Here is a 17343-nt window from a genome sequence, read left to right on the forward strand (position 1 = left end):
GAAGGGGAATTTGGGTGTGGTGGTTGGGAGGCATGTACCCTCGGTTCAGATTCTCACGCTGCATCTGAACACCAGCCAAAAAAGACAGAATGACAGGAGAGGGAGGTCGGTCCCCTGGGGCTCCGTTTCGTTGGATTGAAACGGAGAGTGACAAAACTGAGGCTGATCCCCAACTCGGTTTGCGCTAGCGGCCGTCAGCCGTTTTTGACTGGTGGACGCTCCGCTACAGATGCTGTCCTTTTTCGTCCAACCAGCAATGGCCCAGGCCCAGCCATCGACCACCGTCTCGTCCAGTCATAGTCGCCTCTCCCCCTCCTTTTCGCCCAAAAGCCCGTGACCTCATCGTCAGTCAAGAGCACCTGCGAATACACCGTCTCCAATACTTGGTCAGCCCCCGTGCTGTCAAGTCACGTCCTCAGTCCACCATCCTCGTTTCTTGAACAGTACGAATACGTACCATTGGATGGCCTCTCCCAAGTCCCGACTCGCCGAGAATACCGCACTCAAGGTACACGAGCCAGACGGGAAACACAGGGCACACCAGACTCCATCTTCGCAGCTCTCGCCCGGTCTGGCCACCTCAAGATCCAAACCAAAAAAATGACAAGCAATGGGGCATTTGTCTTGGGTACTGGACCCTTTGGGCACCCGATTTCGTCACAGACTCTCTCAGAGTGTGTGAGTACCTAGTTACCTATCCTTTTCCTGGCCAAGCTGTCCGTACAGACATCTGTAAGGTAAGGTAAGGCACTTTAACCTGTACGTACAGTCTACGCAAGGTAAGGTACCTACCGTATGATCTAGCGAGAATAACGTGAGGAAGGTACATGCATCTTGCAATGAGAAACGTACCGTCGACCCCAGGCTCTGTGACCCACCGTCCACGGACCTGTGGCCCACTTTAACCCACCGCGCCTTCCACGTCCCACGCTTGCACCGGCTCGCTCTCGACTGACAGGACGGAAACGCCCTGATGTACGTATGTATCTATGTACCTATGTACCTGATGTAGGTACTCCGTATCTTTTGTATGGGCCATCGGCTGTCCATTCATCAATCGTCCACCCGCGTCAATCCACAATCCAACCGTCCATCTGCCATCCATCATCCATCGCTGCCATCCACCCACGCATCTGGGGACCCTCTCTTCGCAAAGTCGCATGGTGCGCCCAAAGTCACTTTCTTCCCTCTTTGCCTTTCTAATCCTCAGTCATTCAGCGTCCAAAAGTCTCTCCGCTCTTCCAGTCATCGCTCGTCTCGGCTCCTGACAAGCATCCCAGCGCCCGGGAACTCCACCGCTGTCAGAAGTCACTCCAGTTCTCCCATATCCGCCTCCGTTTCCTCCTGGGCCTCTGGAGATCCTCCCGATACCTATTTGGCACGCCTTCCCCCCCTTCTCCATCTCGTCTTTCGCTTGAGCTGCCCGTCCAACGCAACTTGCGAACATCAACCCACGAAAACAACTCCACCTGCGTACTGGACACTGGTTGCGCTGCTGCACCTCGAGGGGAAAGCCCAGAGATAGGAGCCACGACCCACGATCGACCACCCGTCCGACTCTGGCCCTCGCCCTCGCCCTACGCATCCGGCTGCTTCTCTCGCCCTCTTTTGCCATCCATATCCGCATCTGCAACTCTTGCCTCTGCTCTCCTCTATTTGTCTCTCTCTCACACACACACACACTCTCTCTCACTCAATTCACAACTCTGAACCATAACATCATCACCTCGCCTTAACGATACCCAACCTTCCGTTCCGCCTTATCTGATCCTCCTTTTTGCCTCTTCCCTCACAGTACATCACTTGTCGCGACTTCACTTCAGCCTACATACTACCTTACTACTACTTCTACTTACTACCGTACTTCCTTCACCTTTCTGCTCCCTCAACATTCCACTTAAGGAACCCCCTCCGTTCTGGATTGAAGCTTCGCGCCGGGTACCGCGGTCCCGAAAACTTGACAACAACTGCCAACAGCCTGCTGCAATTGCAAAGGGTAACCCACACAGCCTCGAGTACATAATCATAACCGCCTCAATGCAACAATAGCCTCGTCGTCCGCACAGAGACCGACACGAACCGGACCGCAAGCAACGCCTTGTAGTCTTTCGACCATTACCACAGCCTTGATTTGATCAGTCGCTCTCTGGCCGCCGTCGAACTGGATTCACGAGCCCCCATACCAACATCACACCGCCATCAGACATCTTCATCATGTCCGCTTTGCCACCCGACCCGTACAAGATTTTAGGCGTTTCCAAAGATGCACAACTCGCAGAAATTCGAAGTGCCCACCGAAAGCTCGTCCTCAAATGCCACCCCGACAAGGTCCAGGACCCGACGCTCAAGGCCCAAAAGCAAGATGAGTTTCAAAAGGTTCAGCAGGCCTACGAGATTCTGAGCGACGAAAACGAGCGAGGCAAGTACGATGACAACGTCAAACTGGCCGAGCTCCGCAAGGAGATGGCCAAGGGCATGTCCGCCAACACCTCGGCTCCCAGAGCGCCTGCCGCCAGATCCTACGAGGTCCGCACCGCCGAGCCCCGACCGGATACCTACAAGACAACGTACCGTGCCTCCCCCGGCGGCAAGCCCATGTACTCTACCGGGTACAATTCTCGATCTTGGGACGAAGAAATTCACAGCAGATCAAATTCCATCTTCGAAGAGCCTAGGGCTCGCCGGGCCGCAAGTTACGAGAAAAGTTACGAGAAACCGTCCCGCCAAGACGAAGAAAGAGATCGAGAGCGGGAACGGGAACGGAGACGTAAGGAAGAGAGGGACAGAGAACGCGAGGAGCTCGCCCGTGCCGCAGACCGCAAAGAAAGGGAACGCGAGAGGGAGCGTGAAAGAGAACGCGACAAGGAGCGAGAACGCCAAGAACGCAAGGCGTACGAAAAGCAGCTCAAGAGGGCCGCCGAAAAGGCCGCGGCCGACAAGGAAGAGCGTCGTCAAGAACGCAAGCGCCAAGAGAAGGCCGAGAAGGAGAGAGAAAAGGACCGTAAACGCGAGGCCGAAGAGAAGTCGCGCAGACACAAGCCTGTCTACATCGAAGATGATGAGTCCAGCTACTTCGCCAAGTCTGACAAGAAGAAGTCAAGTAGCACCAAGGAGAAGGAGAAGGACAAGCGATCTCGCTCGATCCCGCCTGGAGGCGCCCCTCTCCGTGAAGAGCCGCCTGTGCCACCGGTGCCTACTATTCAGGCCGATGCCAAAGTTTCCAAATATGCCGACACCATGCTGTACGCAGCGTCATACATGGATCAGTCTCGCAAGGCAGTTCACCCAGGTCTGAGCCGTGCCCAGACTTCGTACGAGCCTCGACATGTGCCTGTCGCGGTCCCGACGCCGCCCGCTGCGATTCCTTTCGCTCCTCCTCCCATCCCTACGGTCGAGGAGGACACCAGTCGCAGATCAAAGTCGAGACGCTCCTCTGAGACCAAGACACGGGACAAGTCAAGTCATAAGAAATCATCACCCACAAAGGAGGCACCGGTTCCGCCATCGCCCAATGTTGTCGATGCCTCTCCCAGCACTCGCCACATGGCTCAGTTCGCTTCCGCGACATCTTCGCCAGCATCTACCTCGCCGCCTAAGCACTTGGGTAGAGCGGCCACCTTCAACGATGGGTACAACCGTCCTCCTCCTGGTCCTGTCAGGGCTCAAACATTTTCCCATGTGCCTGCTGAGTCTGCCGACGTCCGGGGCCGTGGTCGCTCAAGGCTGCAGCCGCAGCAGGTTTTGAGCGAGGACTCTGATGATTCGGAGGAAGACCAACGTCATCAGCAAAGGAGTCATCGACACAGAACGCACTCTCCCGAGGCGATACCGTATGAGACTGGCCAACGCACTCGATACACTGTCAATGCTGGAAGAGCAGTCCCAGTCGCTGCTGAGGCTGCATATGCTTCAGCCTATCGCGACGACTCTCCTCCGAGGAAGGTCAAGCACGACTACTACAGTGTCCGCCCTTCCATGCCGTCTCGCGAGGCAAGCTACCAGAGCTCCAACCCGTATTTTTCCAAGGTGAAGACGGCGAGATATGATGACGTTCAGTACACCAACATCCCGCATCGTTACCGCGATGAGTATGCAGGCTACGCTTAGCGGCAAATAAATGGCGCAGCTCATTAACGTCTCGATCTCACAATGGTCATCCCGCCCTCTTCGCAATGAGAGATACTTCGCTCTGCTGGAACGCGTCGATGTTCATCCTCCTTACGTCCTAATTCGCGCGGCTGATTTCCATTTTCTATGTTTTTTGTTAGCTTTCATGTTTTCATCTCGAGCTCTTTTTCTTTGGTTCGTGCTGGTATGAAGGGGACGATATGAAAGAAAACCATACAGTAACGAGTACCGATCTGTCTTATTGATATCAACCTGGGAGGGCTGCGATTGACGAGCCCGAAATGGCGCTGAGGGCATTTGAGGGACTGAGGCCGCTTGAGACGGCTATTGATTGGCATTTATGGAGCGAGACGTGCTGGGCGGTGGTGTTTGCCTGGGATGACGGGTGCTAGGCAAAGTGGCGACTGGGTAGGGATAAAGGAAGCTTCTCGAGTTCGGTCAGGTGCCTTGTGATGAGGCGTTCACGAACAACGAAGCCTTACCATCTCCCTCCTTCCACATGACCAGGCTGAGCCCCGTTTCAGCTCCAGGCAGCCGGCCCCGTCCACGCAACGGGGACATTGGGAACGTCCTGGGTTTCTCACAGAAGTTGTTGTACGCTGGAGTCTGACGATACACACATGCATTGGGATGGCGACATATATTTTACACATTTACTGGCTATTTTTTCCAGATCTTTAACGAACTCAAGACATATTTTCTCATCCTTGTCAAATCGTTTTTTTTTTTTTTTGTCATTCGCTACAAGGAGTTTGAAAGCGGAGGGGATATACCACACTCATTTTGTGCACGAGTCGGGGAAGGAGAGAAACAATGGAAAGAGGAAGAACATATGAAAGAGGAGGAGTTATTATACCATTATGGTGGGCATGTGCCTGTTGAGGAAAGGACGATCATCGTGAAGGATAGTCGTGGGTCCTGGGAGGGCGGCTATAGTTAGATTCTCTGTCGAATGGAAATGCATTCTTGACACGTCTATCTTGCTGACTCTCGATTCGGTGATGTTCTTTGACGAGATCGAATGATGGTTAAGAGAAAATGCAAGTGCGATGGTACGAGGTTGGATCACGGTGGCCTGGACTCGGGTGGTCTAGACCTGGTTGATGCGTCTAGTCGAGTGATTACGACGTTCGTTGGGGGGTGTTCTTGGGAGAGATTATGGAACGAGAATAAGAAGCGTGGGGAGGTGTTTTTCCATTTATTATATTGCGGCTGAGATTACTTCTTGGTCTTGGGGATTTCGGTGAGGGTGACGTGTCACGCAGATACTGATCAGGCTGTCTACGGAGCCTCGGGGGGCTTGGCTGAGAGGTTCCGAAGGCGAGGGCTGTGTCGAATTGACTGGAGTTGAGCTGGCCTGGTTAAGATATGTATAAAAAGAGAGGCTGGGGCTTCATTTTTGAAGTTCTACTACAGAGTCAAATCTCTGAGGTTACTGCCGCCGAGGTAAAGACATCCCACTTGCGGTTGACGCGCAACCTTTGTATCTGCTTGGACCTAGGATCCAAATTCTCTGCAAGCTAATGTCCCTCAGCCTCTGTATCTGGTACCTGCGGTCCAAGGAGCTCCTCGGCCGTTTGTTTTCACGGGGTAATCTGCCACGTATATAATGCGAGAGGAGTGTAGGTGTGGTGCATAGTGAGTCGGTCTTTGGTAGAATGCCATCTTGCTGATGTGAAATAGACTAGGTCCGTAGCAAGTGGATCCACATCGCTATCCTCGCTAGAAGTCTAAGTTGTTCTCAGACAGGCAGCGCCGGATCGAATGGCGTGGGTGTTACGAACTTGGGGAGATGTTAGTCCTGCCTATTTTATACACTTACGAAAGACAACGAAGCAATATGCAGAGAGTCTATTCCTGGCTCATTTATAACTACCTTTGCAAACGGCCGTAGGAAGCGATGATGTTTCTGAAGATGACTATTTCCTCATAGGCAGTGCAGTCACGCGGTGCTTTGGTCGATGAATGTCTTTTGCGCCGGTTTACAACGGGCTTGAAGTATCTTTGGATTCACGCTGGAACTGGAGTTTATCATCCGGCATCAGTGCTGGCACGAGGTACCTGAGATCCTCGATCGAGCAGTAGCAGCGCTGTGGCAAGTCTAGTCAACTGGTTTCGTTCTTTAACAGTTACGAAATGTTCGTGGTCCATTGAATGATGCATGTATCGTCCTGTAGCCGCGTGCTATCGCTAAACTGTGCGCAGAATATTCTCTCAGGCTAGCAGAGCTTGGGACTTGAGAAGTGTATGATAAGCGTCCTTGGAGACCAACTGATCCGAGCGGACAGTAAAAGAGTTCCAGATTGACGAGTTGTAGATTCAATATCAGAAGAGAGCCAGATGAGAAATAGACAGAAGACACCAGTCTTTAGTCAACGATTGAATGATTTGGCAGCTCATGAGGTTTGAGATTGTTTCCAACACATCATATATAAAGACCCTGTTCTCTTCAGCATCGGAGGAGACGGGCCACCAGTCCTGGGCCGTCTTCGTGGTTCTATACTGCGTCATTATCGTGGGCGAGATGATGCATTCTCCACCAGAGGTCGATGATATGATAAGTCATATCAATAGTCGCGTCCGAGAAGCTTCTAACTATGACATGTTTCTTATTTTCATTTCTTGGCGGCTTGGTTGTATTCTATTGTCAATACATGCTGAAGACATGATAACATAGTCGGACATTTGTTGATCTAGTTGAATCGATTCATTCTTTGTTGGATCATAGAATAAGACAGATACATCATGCAGAACCTCCGCGGTTCCCAGATATTAACAATACGGGCATTAAGATTAATCCAACAATGTGCTTGAGTCATGGTTGCCCATTCTGAGTTTTCCAAAATCTTTCCTGCAGAGTTACAGAAGCAATTTATACGCATTTTCCAACGGTACACTCATGCTTACGGACATGGACTATTCATAACTTAAGCAAGGAGCCACTTACCCCGGCAGTCTAGGTTTCAAGGCATGGGTTCCGCCTCCCGCTTTCTGGTAACTTGGTAAGGAGTATTTGGCCAGCAATCGCGGCGGGTGTTGGGCAGAGTGGGTGAGTGGCGAAATATCGAAGGCAGGCCGAACATTTAGCCGTTCATTTGAATCGTTCGTATCTTGCTACAGCCCGTCCGCTGGTACGAGTACCAACATCACAGCGAAAGAACGCTATGTCCAACACTTTACCTGGTTCATCTGAATACTTCACATAACTCAACTGATCAATGCCGGACTTTTAAGACAGAGCCACTGAGAGCTCTCAATGTGTATGATATTCGAATCAAACGAAAATAAAGACAATGGACATACAGGGAAGCCTCGCGCTCGTTCTCGGCTTTTGTAAGAACTTTGATGATACGCCCCACCCAGGCCTCGACGCCTTGCTTATGGTTTAACGGCATCTGGCGTAAAGCAGGCAGGTGTACAGACGTACCTCGGTGAAACCCTTCCTTAGGCCTCCCGTCTTAGCTTTGGGCCATGTGTAACGGGGCGAGACTCGGGGGGCGATGGCAAATACGGCATGAGAGGAAACGTTTCATTCCTCGTCGTCTCCCTCCTCATAATCTTCTTCTTCTTCATTTTGAACCCCGGCAGAGGCATCCCGCGCCTTTGCGCGCCGTATACTCGCCTGGATATTCCTCACATCACTCTCCCTCACCAACGCCCCCGTCTCCTCTGAAATCTTCTCAGCAATCACGCGCGCCGTCAACTTTCCCGTCGGCAGGTCCCCCCTCGACAACGCATCCACTCGGTTCCGGATCCCCTGCACGCCGCCCTCGGCCGCCTCCCAGCTGAGCTGGCGGAAGGAGCGGCTCGTGGCAAGGGACTCGGTCAGCGGCGGGTGGTTGTGCTCCATGTTGTGCGGGATGCAGACCCAGCAGTCGGCCTGGAGGGTCAGGTGCGCGCGCCACATGCAGCCCGTCTTGTTGGACTTTGTGTTGCGGATCATGGCGACGGAGGCTTTTGGGCGGCCGCCGCGATCACAGCTCAGGTCTTGGCGGTAGATTTCCTTGGTGCCTGCGGAGCGCTTGGAGCGGGTTTTGATGACGCCGTAGCCTTCTTTGCGTTGGAATTCGCGGACTTTGGCGACGAGGCCGTCGAGGGTGGAGTCTGTGATATACATTTGTTCGGTTGGTGAGCTGGTGATAGTGGTGGTTGGTGGTGCAGAGTGTTTGAGTGAGAAGACAGGGGGTGGTCTGTCGTTAATTGTTTGGGAGTAAGTTGGGGGGCAAGTAAGGGGACGGAGCGACGCGTTGCGCACCATTTAGCATGCTACACGGCCATCCGGAGCTTGGGTAAAGTTTAAGCGGTGGCCGAATAGTGAATAGGGCGCCGGATAAGGATCATCCTTCCTCCGTAATGTACTTGGTGAGGACAGAGGCTGTGTTCCGTTGAAAGCATTAACTTGTAGGTCGATCCATTGTTATAAAGCAATCAGAGCTTTCAATCTTTCTTAATTCACCGATGCATCTTGCCCAGAATTTTCAGCTAGATGGGGTGTGTAAAGTGCCAGTGCCGGCAGCTTTCCTCTATCAATATTCCTCTCGGAATTAATTTCGTCCTCTGGTTAGGAGTTTCAATAAGTTGCTTACGATTTTATAGAACAAAGCGACCTGGGTATTGAAATTTCTTTTCATCCACATGGCTAGATAGTACGGTATTGTATGGTTCACGTCAGTTACTTCCCTCCATCGCAGGCACCTTAGTTGGCGGCACTGTCAGCCTGACACTAACTGAACCGAAAACGTATGTATAATCCCGTCTTACTCCAGCCGAGAGATACGCCACATGAAAAGAGTATATTTGACAACCAAACAGCAGTCGGATAATTCTGAACGCTACTGAGTGCAGATCTTGTGTGGCAATGGTTTGTGAGTGAGCCTGAGCTTGTGTGGTTCAGGCTAGCCGCAGGCTGTATCACTTGGCGGTGCATCGATGCCTTCTTCTTGAGGGGAGGCTCTCAAAGTCAACCTCATCACGTGTGTCTTGGCTGTCTCAGTTCCATCGTCAGTAGAGGATACATGTTCTCTTTACTCCTCTGTCAAGGATTCATTCTTGTCATCTTTGCGTTATTGTGCACCTCAGCTCGCGACATTGTACAAGCTCCTCAAGAGCCCCCATGAGTCTGGACTCGCACGCGCATGAGGCTATACCATCAAAGATTAACGTGCAAGTCTTCAAGAATTTTCCTCAATCACAATCCTACAACGAGCGCGACTAAGGTATGCCTAGCATTCTTTCGTCTAGCCCATCTGAGGAAGAAACGCCTTGCCTCACATTGCCTACCGAAAGTCGGGGACCATGCGACTTATGTTCGTCCATATCACGCTCTGCAGACGATGAGGAGATATATCCAGCCCTCCACACCGAACCCACGAGTACTATGAGCCTCAGGCCTGACAGGGATGCTGAAGATAAGCACGGATGCTGGTACGAAGATGCGAAGACCTGGCGTCCTACATGGCTTCGGCCCGCGGTGTTACTGACGTTCTTTGCCTTCTTCCTTTTTTCTACCATCACACTCCCGGCCATGTTTTATGTATCCCTGCGAAACAATGGACTCGTGGAAACGCGAGAGAGTCTCGTTTACCTTTGGCGTTTTGGTCCAACAGCGGGTAAGGCTACGTGACCGTCCCAAAGAAGCCGAAGGGCACCAACATAAGACCATTGCTGATTTTCGGTTTTACCAGTGCTTACGCTCATATCCATTGGCTGGTCGAGGGTCGAGATGCAAACGCTGAGGTACATGCCATGGGTCGCCTGCAGCCAAGAAAGTTCGTCGAGTAGAAATTCTGACAATGACGAACTTGATTATACCGCAATGTTTCCGCCAAAGGCTTGGACAGAGTCTTGGAGAAGAAAGCATTATCTCCTCTTCATTGTCGCCGTTATTTCAATTACCCTAAAGATTCAGATTGTTCTCGCCCCGGGCCTGTATAGAATTGAGACAATCGAAGCTGTTACTCCAATCGAAGTTGAGATTCTCGACTCATTCAACACAACCATACCGGGTTGGCAATCTAGAGATACTAGGCCATATTATATGGCGCAAGCCATCGGCAACTTCGATATGGGCTATCCATTTGGAGTCAACGAACAGATATCATATCAGACATTCCAACGAAGAAGTGGCTCTAGAGGCACAGTCGATGCACCTATCGAAGCTACCGTGGCTGGTCTTTCGACGGAAACGCAGTGTCTAAAGCTAGACAACTATTCCTACTCAGGACTTACACAGGATGCCAACGGATTCTCTCTGTATTCTGTCAGAGACCTGGAGCTACATTTCAATGGCTGCGAGGAGCCACTATCGATACCTGGATTCCAGAATACCACCAACTATTACGGCAACACTACTGGAAACTTTTCTCATTGGGGAAGCCATTCTGCTTTGATCAAACCAACATCATGTGCAGGACTATCTCCTGAATTCAAATACTCTTTATATTATGCGGCTCGCTTCGAAAGACCCTCAATAAATTCTTCGTCGTTGGACTTTGATCTTGCAGCAGTCCTCTGCTCTTCTGGCTTGTGGGTCTCAAGAGTCAAGGTCACCGACAACGCTACAATGCCGCTAGTTGAAGTACTACCGGACGCGGACAGATACCCAATCACCGCAAATCTTTGGACTCTTATCGATAATTCCGTGCCTTCGGGCAGCTGGAACGAATCGAGCATCAATTGGGTGTCGGGTCCAGTTGAGACTGCTTACAACTTTTTCGGCAACTTTTCAGGAATGCACGTAGACTCATCGGACGCTTCTCTATACACAAGTGAAGTGCTTTACCGATCAGTCATGGATATGTCTCGTATTCTTGGCCCCTGGGTTGGAAACTATCGTCTTCGGCACAGTAATGACCAATATCTCAATGCAACTGGGGCCGTTTTCACGAGAGTGACCAAACTCATGGTCAACAAGTGGACTTGCGTATCCATGACAACGATCTTTGGACTGAATATCCTCATGGTGGCTCTTGTACTTCTCCCATACGGAAACATGACTAAGATATGGTACCGAGATCCTCTCACGATCATTGGAAATGTGACGTTTCTCCAACATCTCAGAACATCCTCAGGCGGAAGATCAAAATATAGCCCCGGGCTCGATGACAAAGCAACCAAATGGGGCAACTGCGACTTTACACCTCTTGTGCTGAGTACTCGGGCTCGAGCATCAGCGATTTTTTTCATCGTTGCCGTTATAACGGGACTCTGCTATTCTTTGAAGACATCTATGGAATATCAGGGAATTGCGACAGTGAATGAAGAGGCAGGTTATGCATATCTGTTATGGACTTCTGTCCCGACACTTATCATGCTCAGTATTGCGCTTTACATCAACTCTTGCGACTTCGCATACCGAGGTCTGGCCATACTATCCGCTCTTTCTACCAAATCTTGCAGGGCTGCAGAAATGGATTCATCGTTCTCGGATATGCTAGGTCTACGAGTACTCTACTACTCACTACACGCAACTATCGGAACTGTAACCGTAACGCAGTTCCTTGCAATTATCTGTGGTTTACTCACAACTCTGATTTCGGTTGTGTTTACCGTCAAGACAATCCCAGAGGCGAGCACCATCTCGTTACAACAGAAGACCTGGTTCGGGTCTGGGGAGGCAGGGAATGCTACAGCACTCAACTTCAAGAGGCAAATCTTGAGCAGCCTCATTCTCCGTCAGGATGATGGGCTCTTGACATATCCTAAAAACACGTACGATACTCTGGTCTTCCCAACATTTAGTACTAGCGATGAACTAGACCCATCGCAGAATATATCAGTCAAGGTCAATATTTCGGCCGCGATGCTCAAACCTACCTGCTGGGTAGTGCCTCCAGAAGTTTATAACCTGACGAACCTGGAACGGTCCGACGACTCCGACGGTACCTTTGCAGCTCAACCCCGAATCACCGAAAGCTTTACTTGCCCTAATGGGAGCCAAGCACAGCTCTCCCAAGGTATCGGTGTCACCGTTGGCGAAAGAAGGTCCGAGTACCTGTACTTCGCAACAAGATTATATTCTCCAGAGAACCCAGCCACCGCGAACAGGTCTTGTAGCTTGGGGCTCCGCGATACCGATGCCATCCCGGCTATAACTAGATTTCAGACTTACGCTATGGGAAAATACTCCCAAGAAGAAGAGAAGTTCTTGCATTTCTCTCTTACAAGATGCCAGTATTCCTGGGTTGAGTTACCAACCGAAGTCAATTTCACTTTTAGCCATGGGGAGTATGTCTTGAATTCAGGGGATCTACCACGTCCGGATGAGTCTCAAGCTCAGTCTTGGAGCATACCTTTCAACATACCAGACATCGATAACCAGTTCAAAGCCAGTGCCGTCACCCAAATCAACGATGCAGTTCCCCAAGTAGCAGTGAGCGACCCTTACGCAGGGTACTTCGACTCCTGGTTTAGGACATTGTCTTCCCCATTCGGTCGATTTTCGTTGGATGCGTTCGGGGACCCAAATTTCCAGGAAGAAATCCTTAAAGACATACACCATTTATATGGATTCCTTGCGGCTCAACTAGTAAACCTTGAGAATCGCATTGACATCACACAGAATTCGAAAGACAGCCCTCCGCCAACCCCTTTCAATCTGACTGCCAACGTTATCAACCTCAGTCGTCACCGCCTTGTCCAGGATCCGATAGTCACATACCTCATTGTAGGGATTTTGACATTGACGGCACTTCTGAGTCTCTTGATGTTAATCTCGGATTCGCTCGGCACTGCCTCCTCAAAATCGCAACTATTCAGCATGAGAATCGAGGGTCTGGCACCAGACGGATACAACAGTATAGCCGCAATGGCCGCCCTCCTCAAAGACTCAAACGCAATGGACCACCTCCCCGAAGGCGCCGAACACATGTCCAAGAAAGAACTCCACGAAAAGCTCTCCGGCCTCCGCTTCCGAATGGGTTGGTTCTGGCGCGAGAGTACACGAACGCGACACTACACCATTGGCGTCCTGGACGATGAGAACTTTGAGTATCTAGGGAACAAGGATGAGATTGCGAGAGAAGATGCGTTATTGAGACATCCTCCTGAATGAGAGCGGTCACTTTCCGGATGTGGGTGATGGAGATTGTTGGACAGGTCGTGTGTTTGGTAAAGACGATGGAGGGGCTTTTGGAAGGACGCCCCAAGATTGTGGGGTGCTCTGGTAGGGGATCAGATTGAAACGCTGCTTGGAAGGTCTTTGCTTGAAATTTAATAAGTGGATAGTGGATTTCTACTGCGGAAGAAGGGAGGGCAGGCCCCTACGAACGGACAATCAGATTGATAGCTTCAAGGCAATGAATCACCGGCTTTGCCATTTTGTTGATTTTCAACGCGTTGAATACCGGGCTGGCACATTTGCAATACCGGGTTTAGTGTAATCTTTGCCAGTTGCGCATGTAAATAAGAGGGTATAAGACCTATCTAGAAAAACGCCAGGGAAATGATTGTGTGTCTGTCTTGGAGGACGCCGCCCCGTGAATGATCCAGAATAATGATACAGAGTTGCCTTAATAATAATAATACAATGAGTTTCAGTCAAGCTCATCTAAACCGTCTTTTCGGCAATGCGACATTTGGGAGATGAAGAGGTCATGCGTGACTCAAATGAAAAGATGCGGCGCGGATTGCTTTGTCAAGGTCCTAGACCAAAACGTAGAGAGCACAAATCTGCCAATAATTAGCTATCACCCAACATCGAGAGCAAGCCGGACGACTTACCATGCTCAGGCCCATGACCATGGAACACCAAAAGCACACGTTATTTAGCGTCTCCTTGCCGCGAACCCACTTTGTGCGCTGCAGCACGACGATGGGCAGCTGCAGCATTTGACAGATGAAACCATAGCCACGAAGCTTCTTGGTGATGCAGGCCATGACGATCTCATGACCTATGGCGGAGATCAAGAAGGTAATGACTGTGGCCGGGAGGCGACCGACGTAGGGACGACTGGCGCTGTACACGTGACGGCGCAAGAAGCTGTAGACGGGGATGTTCCACTCGCGAGAAAACTCCATCCAGTCGGTCGAGTTCCACCAGTCGGAATAAAAGTGGCGATCCGCAAAGTGCGTGATTTCGGCAAAGGCGCCGAGGGCGTACTCGAAGATGACAAGGAAGACAAGAAGGAAGGTCAGCATGAAAGGGAAGAGGAGCCAGGAGACGCTCTCTGCTAGGATGAGGAGGGCCTCGGAGACGGGCGGCTTCGGGACTGTGCTCAAGCGGACGGAGGCGTCGCTGAGGATGGGTAAGATGAACTCCTCAGAGATGACCGTGAGGAGGGAAATGCAGCCAAAGACGGCGATAATCTTGGAGATGAGGTTCTGCCAGTCGATACGGGCCGTTCGGGGGTACTCGAGCTCGTAGCATAGAGTGGGGCACAGGAGGTAGTCGAAATAGTTAGACCAGGTTAGGTTGCGAGGGTATGCGAGGTTTCCCATGGGCGAGGTGAGCTCCTGGGCCAGATCCTCGCGAAGCTGCTCGATCTCATCCGAGGTCGAGTCCGTGTCTGACGTGCCCGTGGCCTCTGACTTGGCCTTGAAGTCGCGTGTCTTGGGGCTGCTCACAGTGCCCATTGGGTTATCGGGTGTTGGGTACAGGTACACTGGGTCTTTCGACGCGGTTGAGGGATTGTCGAGAGCGTAGAGGCGCTTCTCTGTCTCGCTGAGGTGGCCGTTGTAGAAGGCCCAGCTGTGCGTCTTCATCAACAGGACCATGGTGTGTAGAAGCAGGAAGACCTGTGCGGTCCATGTCCAGTCGAGCACGAAGGGGATGGCAATCCAGAAGGCAAGCCACACAACTTGGTAGATGCTCTGGACAGCCATGCCTCCATTCTTCCATGTCAGAGCTCCGTTGGCGGGGGCAGAGCGCCACAGGCGATGGAGGGGTAGTGACACCAAGGTGCTCGCCACCATGAGGAAGTCTGCAATAGCCAAATGCCAAATCTTGATTGTAAAGAGGGTCCAGATCTGGACTCTCATGGGGTATCCAGTATCCTTGATGTTGCGCAGCATGGTGGTGATGGCCATGATGGCAAGGCCGATCCAAAAGAGGTTGAAGAAGCCATGGAAGTCGCGGTAGTCGGAGTTGGGATCGAAGTGGGAAACGCGGCTCGCAAACTCGATCGTGGGGAAGATACGTCGTCGTTGTTCAGCACGAGCTTGCTTTTTCGCCGAGGACATGCTCTTGACGGAGGGGAGGGCATCGTGAGGGACTGGTGTTGAGCGGCCGCTGTGACGACATTGACGTTAGCGCTGGCGTGTGACGAAAGTGGTGAGCTTGCGTGGGGAAGAGGTGTATCTACCTAGTAGTGCCGCTCGTTTGGCCAGTCTCTGATAGAGGTGTCAAGCCATTCATCTCGCCGACGGAAGTATTGCTCTGTGTTCTCGTCAACTGAGAATGTTGTGGCTTCCTCGGCCTCGGCCGCAGGACGTGGTCGTGAGCCCCGCCGTTGGGGGAGGCAGCTGTGGATGCCATGATCTCGGGGGATTTGAAGGAGAGGATGAGCGTGACGGTCTTGTTGATTGCTAGATGAGCTATCAATCTGTTGGTTCAGTTGTGTGCACTCGGTGGTGGTCGATGGTATTCGCAGGAGCAGTCACCGCGCGGTGCGGATGGGATGTAGCTGCGAGATGCAAGCGGCGACTGTGTTCAACGGGATCGCATCCGGATCAGACGGGGCAGCGGGAAGAAGTTTAGTTTAAAGGGCGCCTCAAAGTGGGATAAGGAGGTGGTATTCAGGGTCGCAGATCAGGGGTCGCCATTTCTCGAATCTCGGGTAGTGTCCGCGTATTTGGGATGCGAATTTGGGACTTGGTACGAAGTGCGCAGCTCCGGAGACGAATGGGTAGGTTTATGGGGTGAGAGGCAACGGGGCCGCGTTTTGAAGCGATGAGCAAGGAGCTCTAGATGGTCCCACGAGTCCACGGCGCCCAGCTTCCTTGCGTAAGGTGCACTTACGGCATTCCAAGGTTGACGCGGGTGGCCGTTGGGGGCATGGGGCACCTCGGCCACTTTAAGAGGTACGTACCCACCAACACAGCTCAATGCGGCGCCAACCTGCCACTCCTGCCTCACTCGGTCTGCCTCACTCTGCTCTTTCCAGACTATGTCTCTGCAGGCAACTGCACCTCAGCCAACACTTTCCCCCAGTGCCCGAGAGTGACATAGGGACAAAAAGTGACACTTTACCTCAAGAATTGGGGGCTATGACTTACGTCAACTCCCACGTGACGAATGGGGTCACGGGCCGAGGTGGGGCCAAGCTCTGATTAACCCAATGGCAGCTCGTGATTGCCCCCATCTGAGCTCTCCTCCAAAAATTCCCGGAGAAAGAGCTCCCCCGGGCGGATCTTGGGAAGGAGGTGGAACGCCCGAGTTCCCGCCCGCCCGCTGCTTTCTGTGCGATTGCCCCGCGGTTTGCTTTTCGATAACCCTCCCCCAGATGGATGCCAACGTCACTTCATGCGAGTCTCAAAAGCCCAGACAGACAACAGACGTGGCCGAGGCCGCGAATATCGTTACATCGGCTAGCCATCCAAGACCAATTGGCCCCGTTGGGATCTGGAGATGCCCCGGCTCCGGTGGCCGATCGCCGGCGGGGACTGACCAGTGACTGAGGAAGCTTGAATGGCATCCCGGCTTGCAAATCGACGCCTTACGAGGCTTGGACCTGCACAGCCGAGGAGATGCAATGCAATGTGTTTCCGCGTAAACTCCATCACCTCGACGTATCTCGTCGCCTTGCTGTGTCACTTCCATTCGCTCAAGAGGACGAAAGCCATTGCCGATCACCACCTGCAGTGCCCGACTGTGGCTTACGCCACCACAGCCACGTTCCAAGCACCGCCACACTTTTACCGTCATCCTATCACGGCATTCTTGCACCTCTATTAACGTCTGCCGAGTTCAGGTAAAGCCTGCGTGTGTGCCGTCTTCCGTAATTGAACTACTGCTGACAGAGTCACAGACTAGACCTGACATACACACTAGAAAGTAGCTGGCTGAGCTAAACACACAACTTTTGCGCCTGCCGTCCTACAAACGAACTGGTATCGCTAGCTTTGGCTGAGCAAAGCAGTCTAGTTTCACTGACAAACGGTTGTTTCGCTTGATGTCGAGCCTGATGCTCTGCTGTCTGCCGTTTGAAAGCCGACAACATACCTTACTCTGGTGTTAGCTATGTGCTTGGTGCTACACAAACCGAGAAGAGGCCGAAC

General features: G+C 52.0%; 4 protein-coding genes across 4 annotated transcripts; 2 read left to right on the top strand and 2 right to left on the bottom strand.

Annotated features, from left to right (window-relative positions):
- The first annotated feature begins 1090 nt into the window (after positions 1 to 1090).
- On the top strand, positions 1091 to 5727 carry HER10_EVM0006185 (molecular chaperone DnaJ). Its single transcript, XM_035475777.1, has one exon. It carries the CDS (start codon positions 2215 to 2217, stop codon positions 4105 to 4107), a length of 1893 nt encoding a protein of 630 aa, XP_035338420.1. The 5' UTR covers positions 1091 to 2214; the 3' UTR covers positions 4108 to 5727.
- A 1706-nt stretch (positions 5728 to 7433) lies between these two features.
- HER10_EVM0006330 (peptidase family T4) lies at positions 7434 to 8386 on the bottom strand (the record flags this gene model as incomplete). The annotated part of the gene is made up of 1 exon (XM_035475918.1): positions 7434 to 8386. The coding sequence occupies one exon, from the start codon at positions 8384 to 8386 to the stop codon at positions 7658 to 7660; it is 729 nt and encodes a 242-aa protein (XP_035338434.1). The 3' UTR covers positions 7434 to 7657.
- Positions 8387 to 9346: 960 nt separating this feature from the next.
- On the top strand, positions 9347 to 13180 carry HER10_EVM0003505 (uncharacterized protein; the record flags this gene model as incomplete). Its single annotated transcript, XM_035473180.1, has 2 exons — positions 9347 to 9737; positions 9813 to 13180. The coding sequence occupies 2 exons, from the start codon at positions 9347 to 9349 to the stop codon at positions 13178 to 13180; spliced, it is 3759 nt and encodes a 1252-aa protein (XP_035338188.1).
- Positions 13181 to 13364: 184 nt separating this feature from the next.
- Positions 13365 to 16264, bottom strand: HER10_EVM0004404 (MBOAT family protein). The gene is made up of 3 exons (XM_035474052.1): positions 15429 to 16264; positions 13849 to 15355; positions 13365 to 13797 (listed from the first exon to the last, which is right to left on the bottom strand). Exons 1-3 carry the CDS (start codon positions 15599 to 15601, stop codon positions 13771 to 13773), a joined length of 1707 nt encoding a protein of 568 aa, XP_035338267.1. The 5' UTR covers positions 15602 to 16264; the 3' UTR covers positions 13365 to 13770.
- Positions 16265 to 17343: the final 1079 nt, after the last annotated feature.

Source organism: Colletotrichum scovillei (assembly GCF_011075155.1).
Source record: "Colletotrichum scovillei strain TJNH1 chromosome Unknown Contig00001, whole genome shotgun sequence".
NCBI lineage: Eukaryota > Fungi > Ascomycota > Sordariomycetes > Glomerellales > Glomerellaceae > Colletotrichum > Colletotrichum scovillei.

Bases quoted from the DNA above. Each gene is read 5' to 3' on its own strand.
- HER10_EVM0006185 (XM_035475777.1), top strand. From the start codon at position 2,215: ATGTCCGCTTTGCCACCCGACCCGTACAAGATTTTAGGCGTTTCCAAA.
- HER10_EVM0004404 (XM_035474052.1), bottom strand. From the start codon at position 15,601: ATGGCATCCACAGCTGCCTCCCCCAACGGCGGGGCTCACGACCACGTC. The intron at 15,356-15,428 runs GTAGATACACCT...ATGTCGTCACAG, and splicing joins CAAACGAGCGGCACTACTAG to CGGCCGCTCAACACCAGTCC. The intron at 13,798-13,848 runs GTAAGTCGTCCG...AATTATTGGCAG, and splicing joins TGGTCATGGGCCTGAGCATG to ATTTGTGCTCTCTACGTTTT.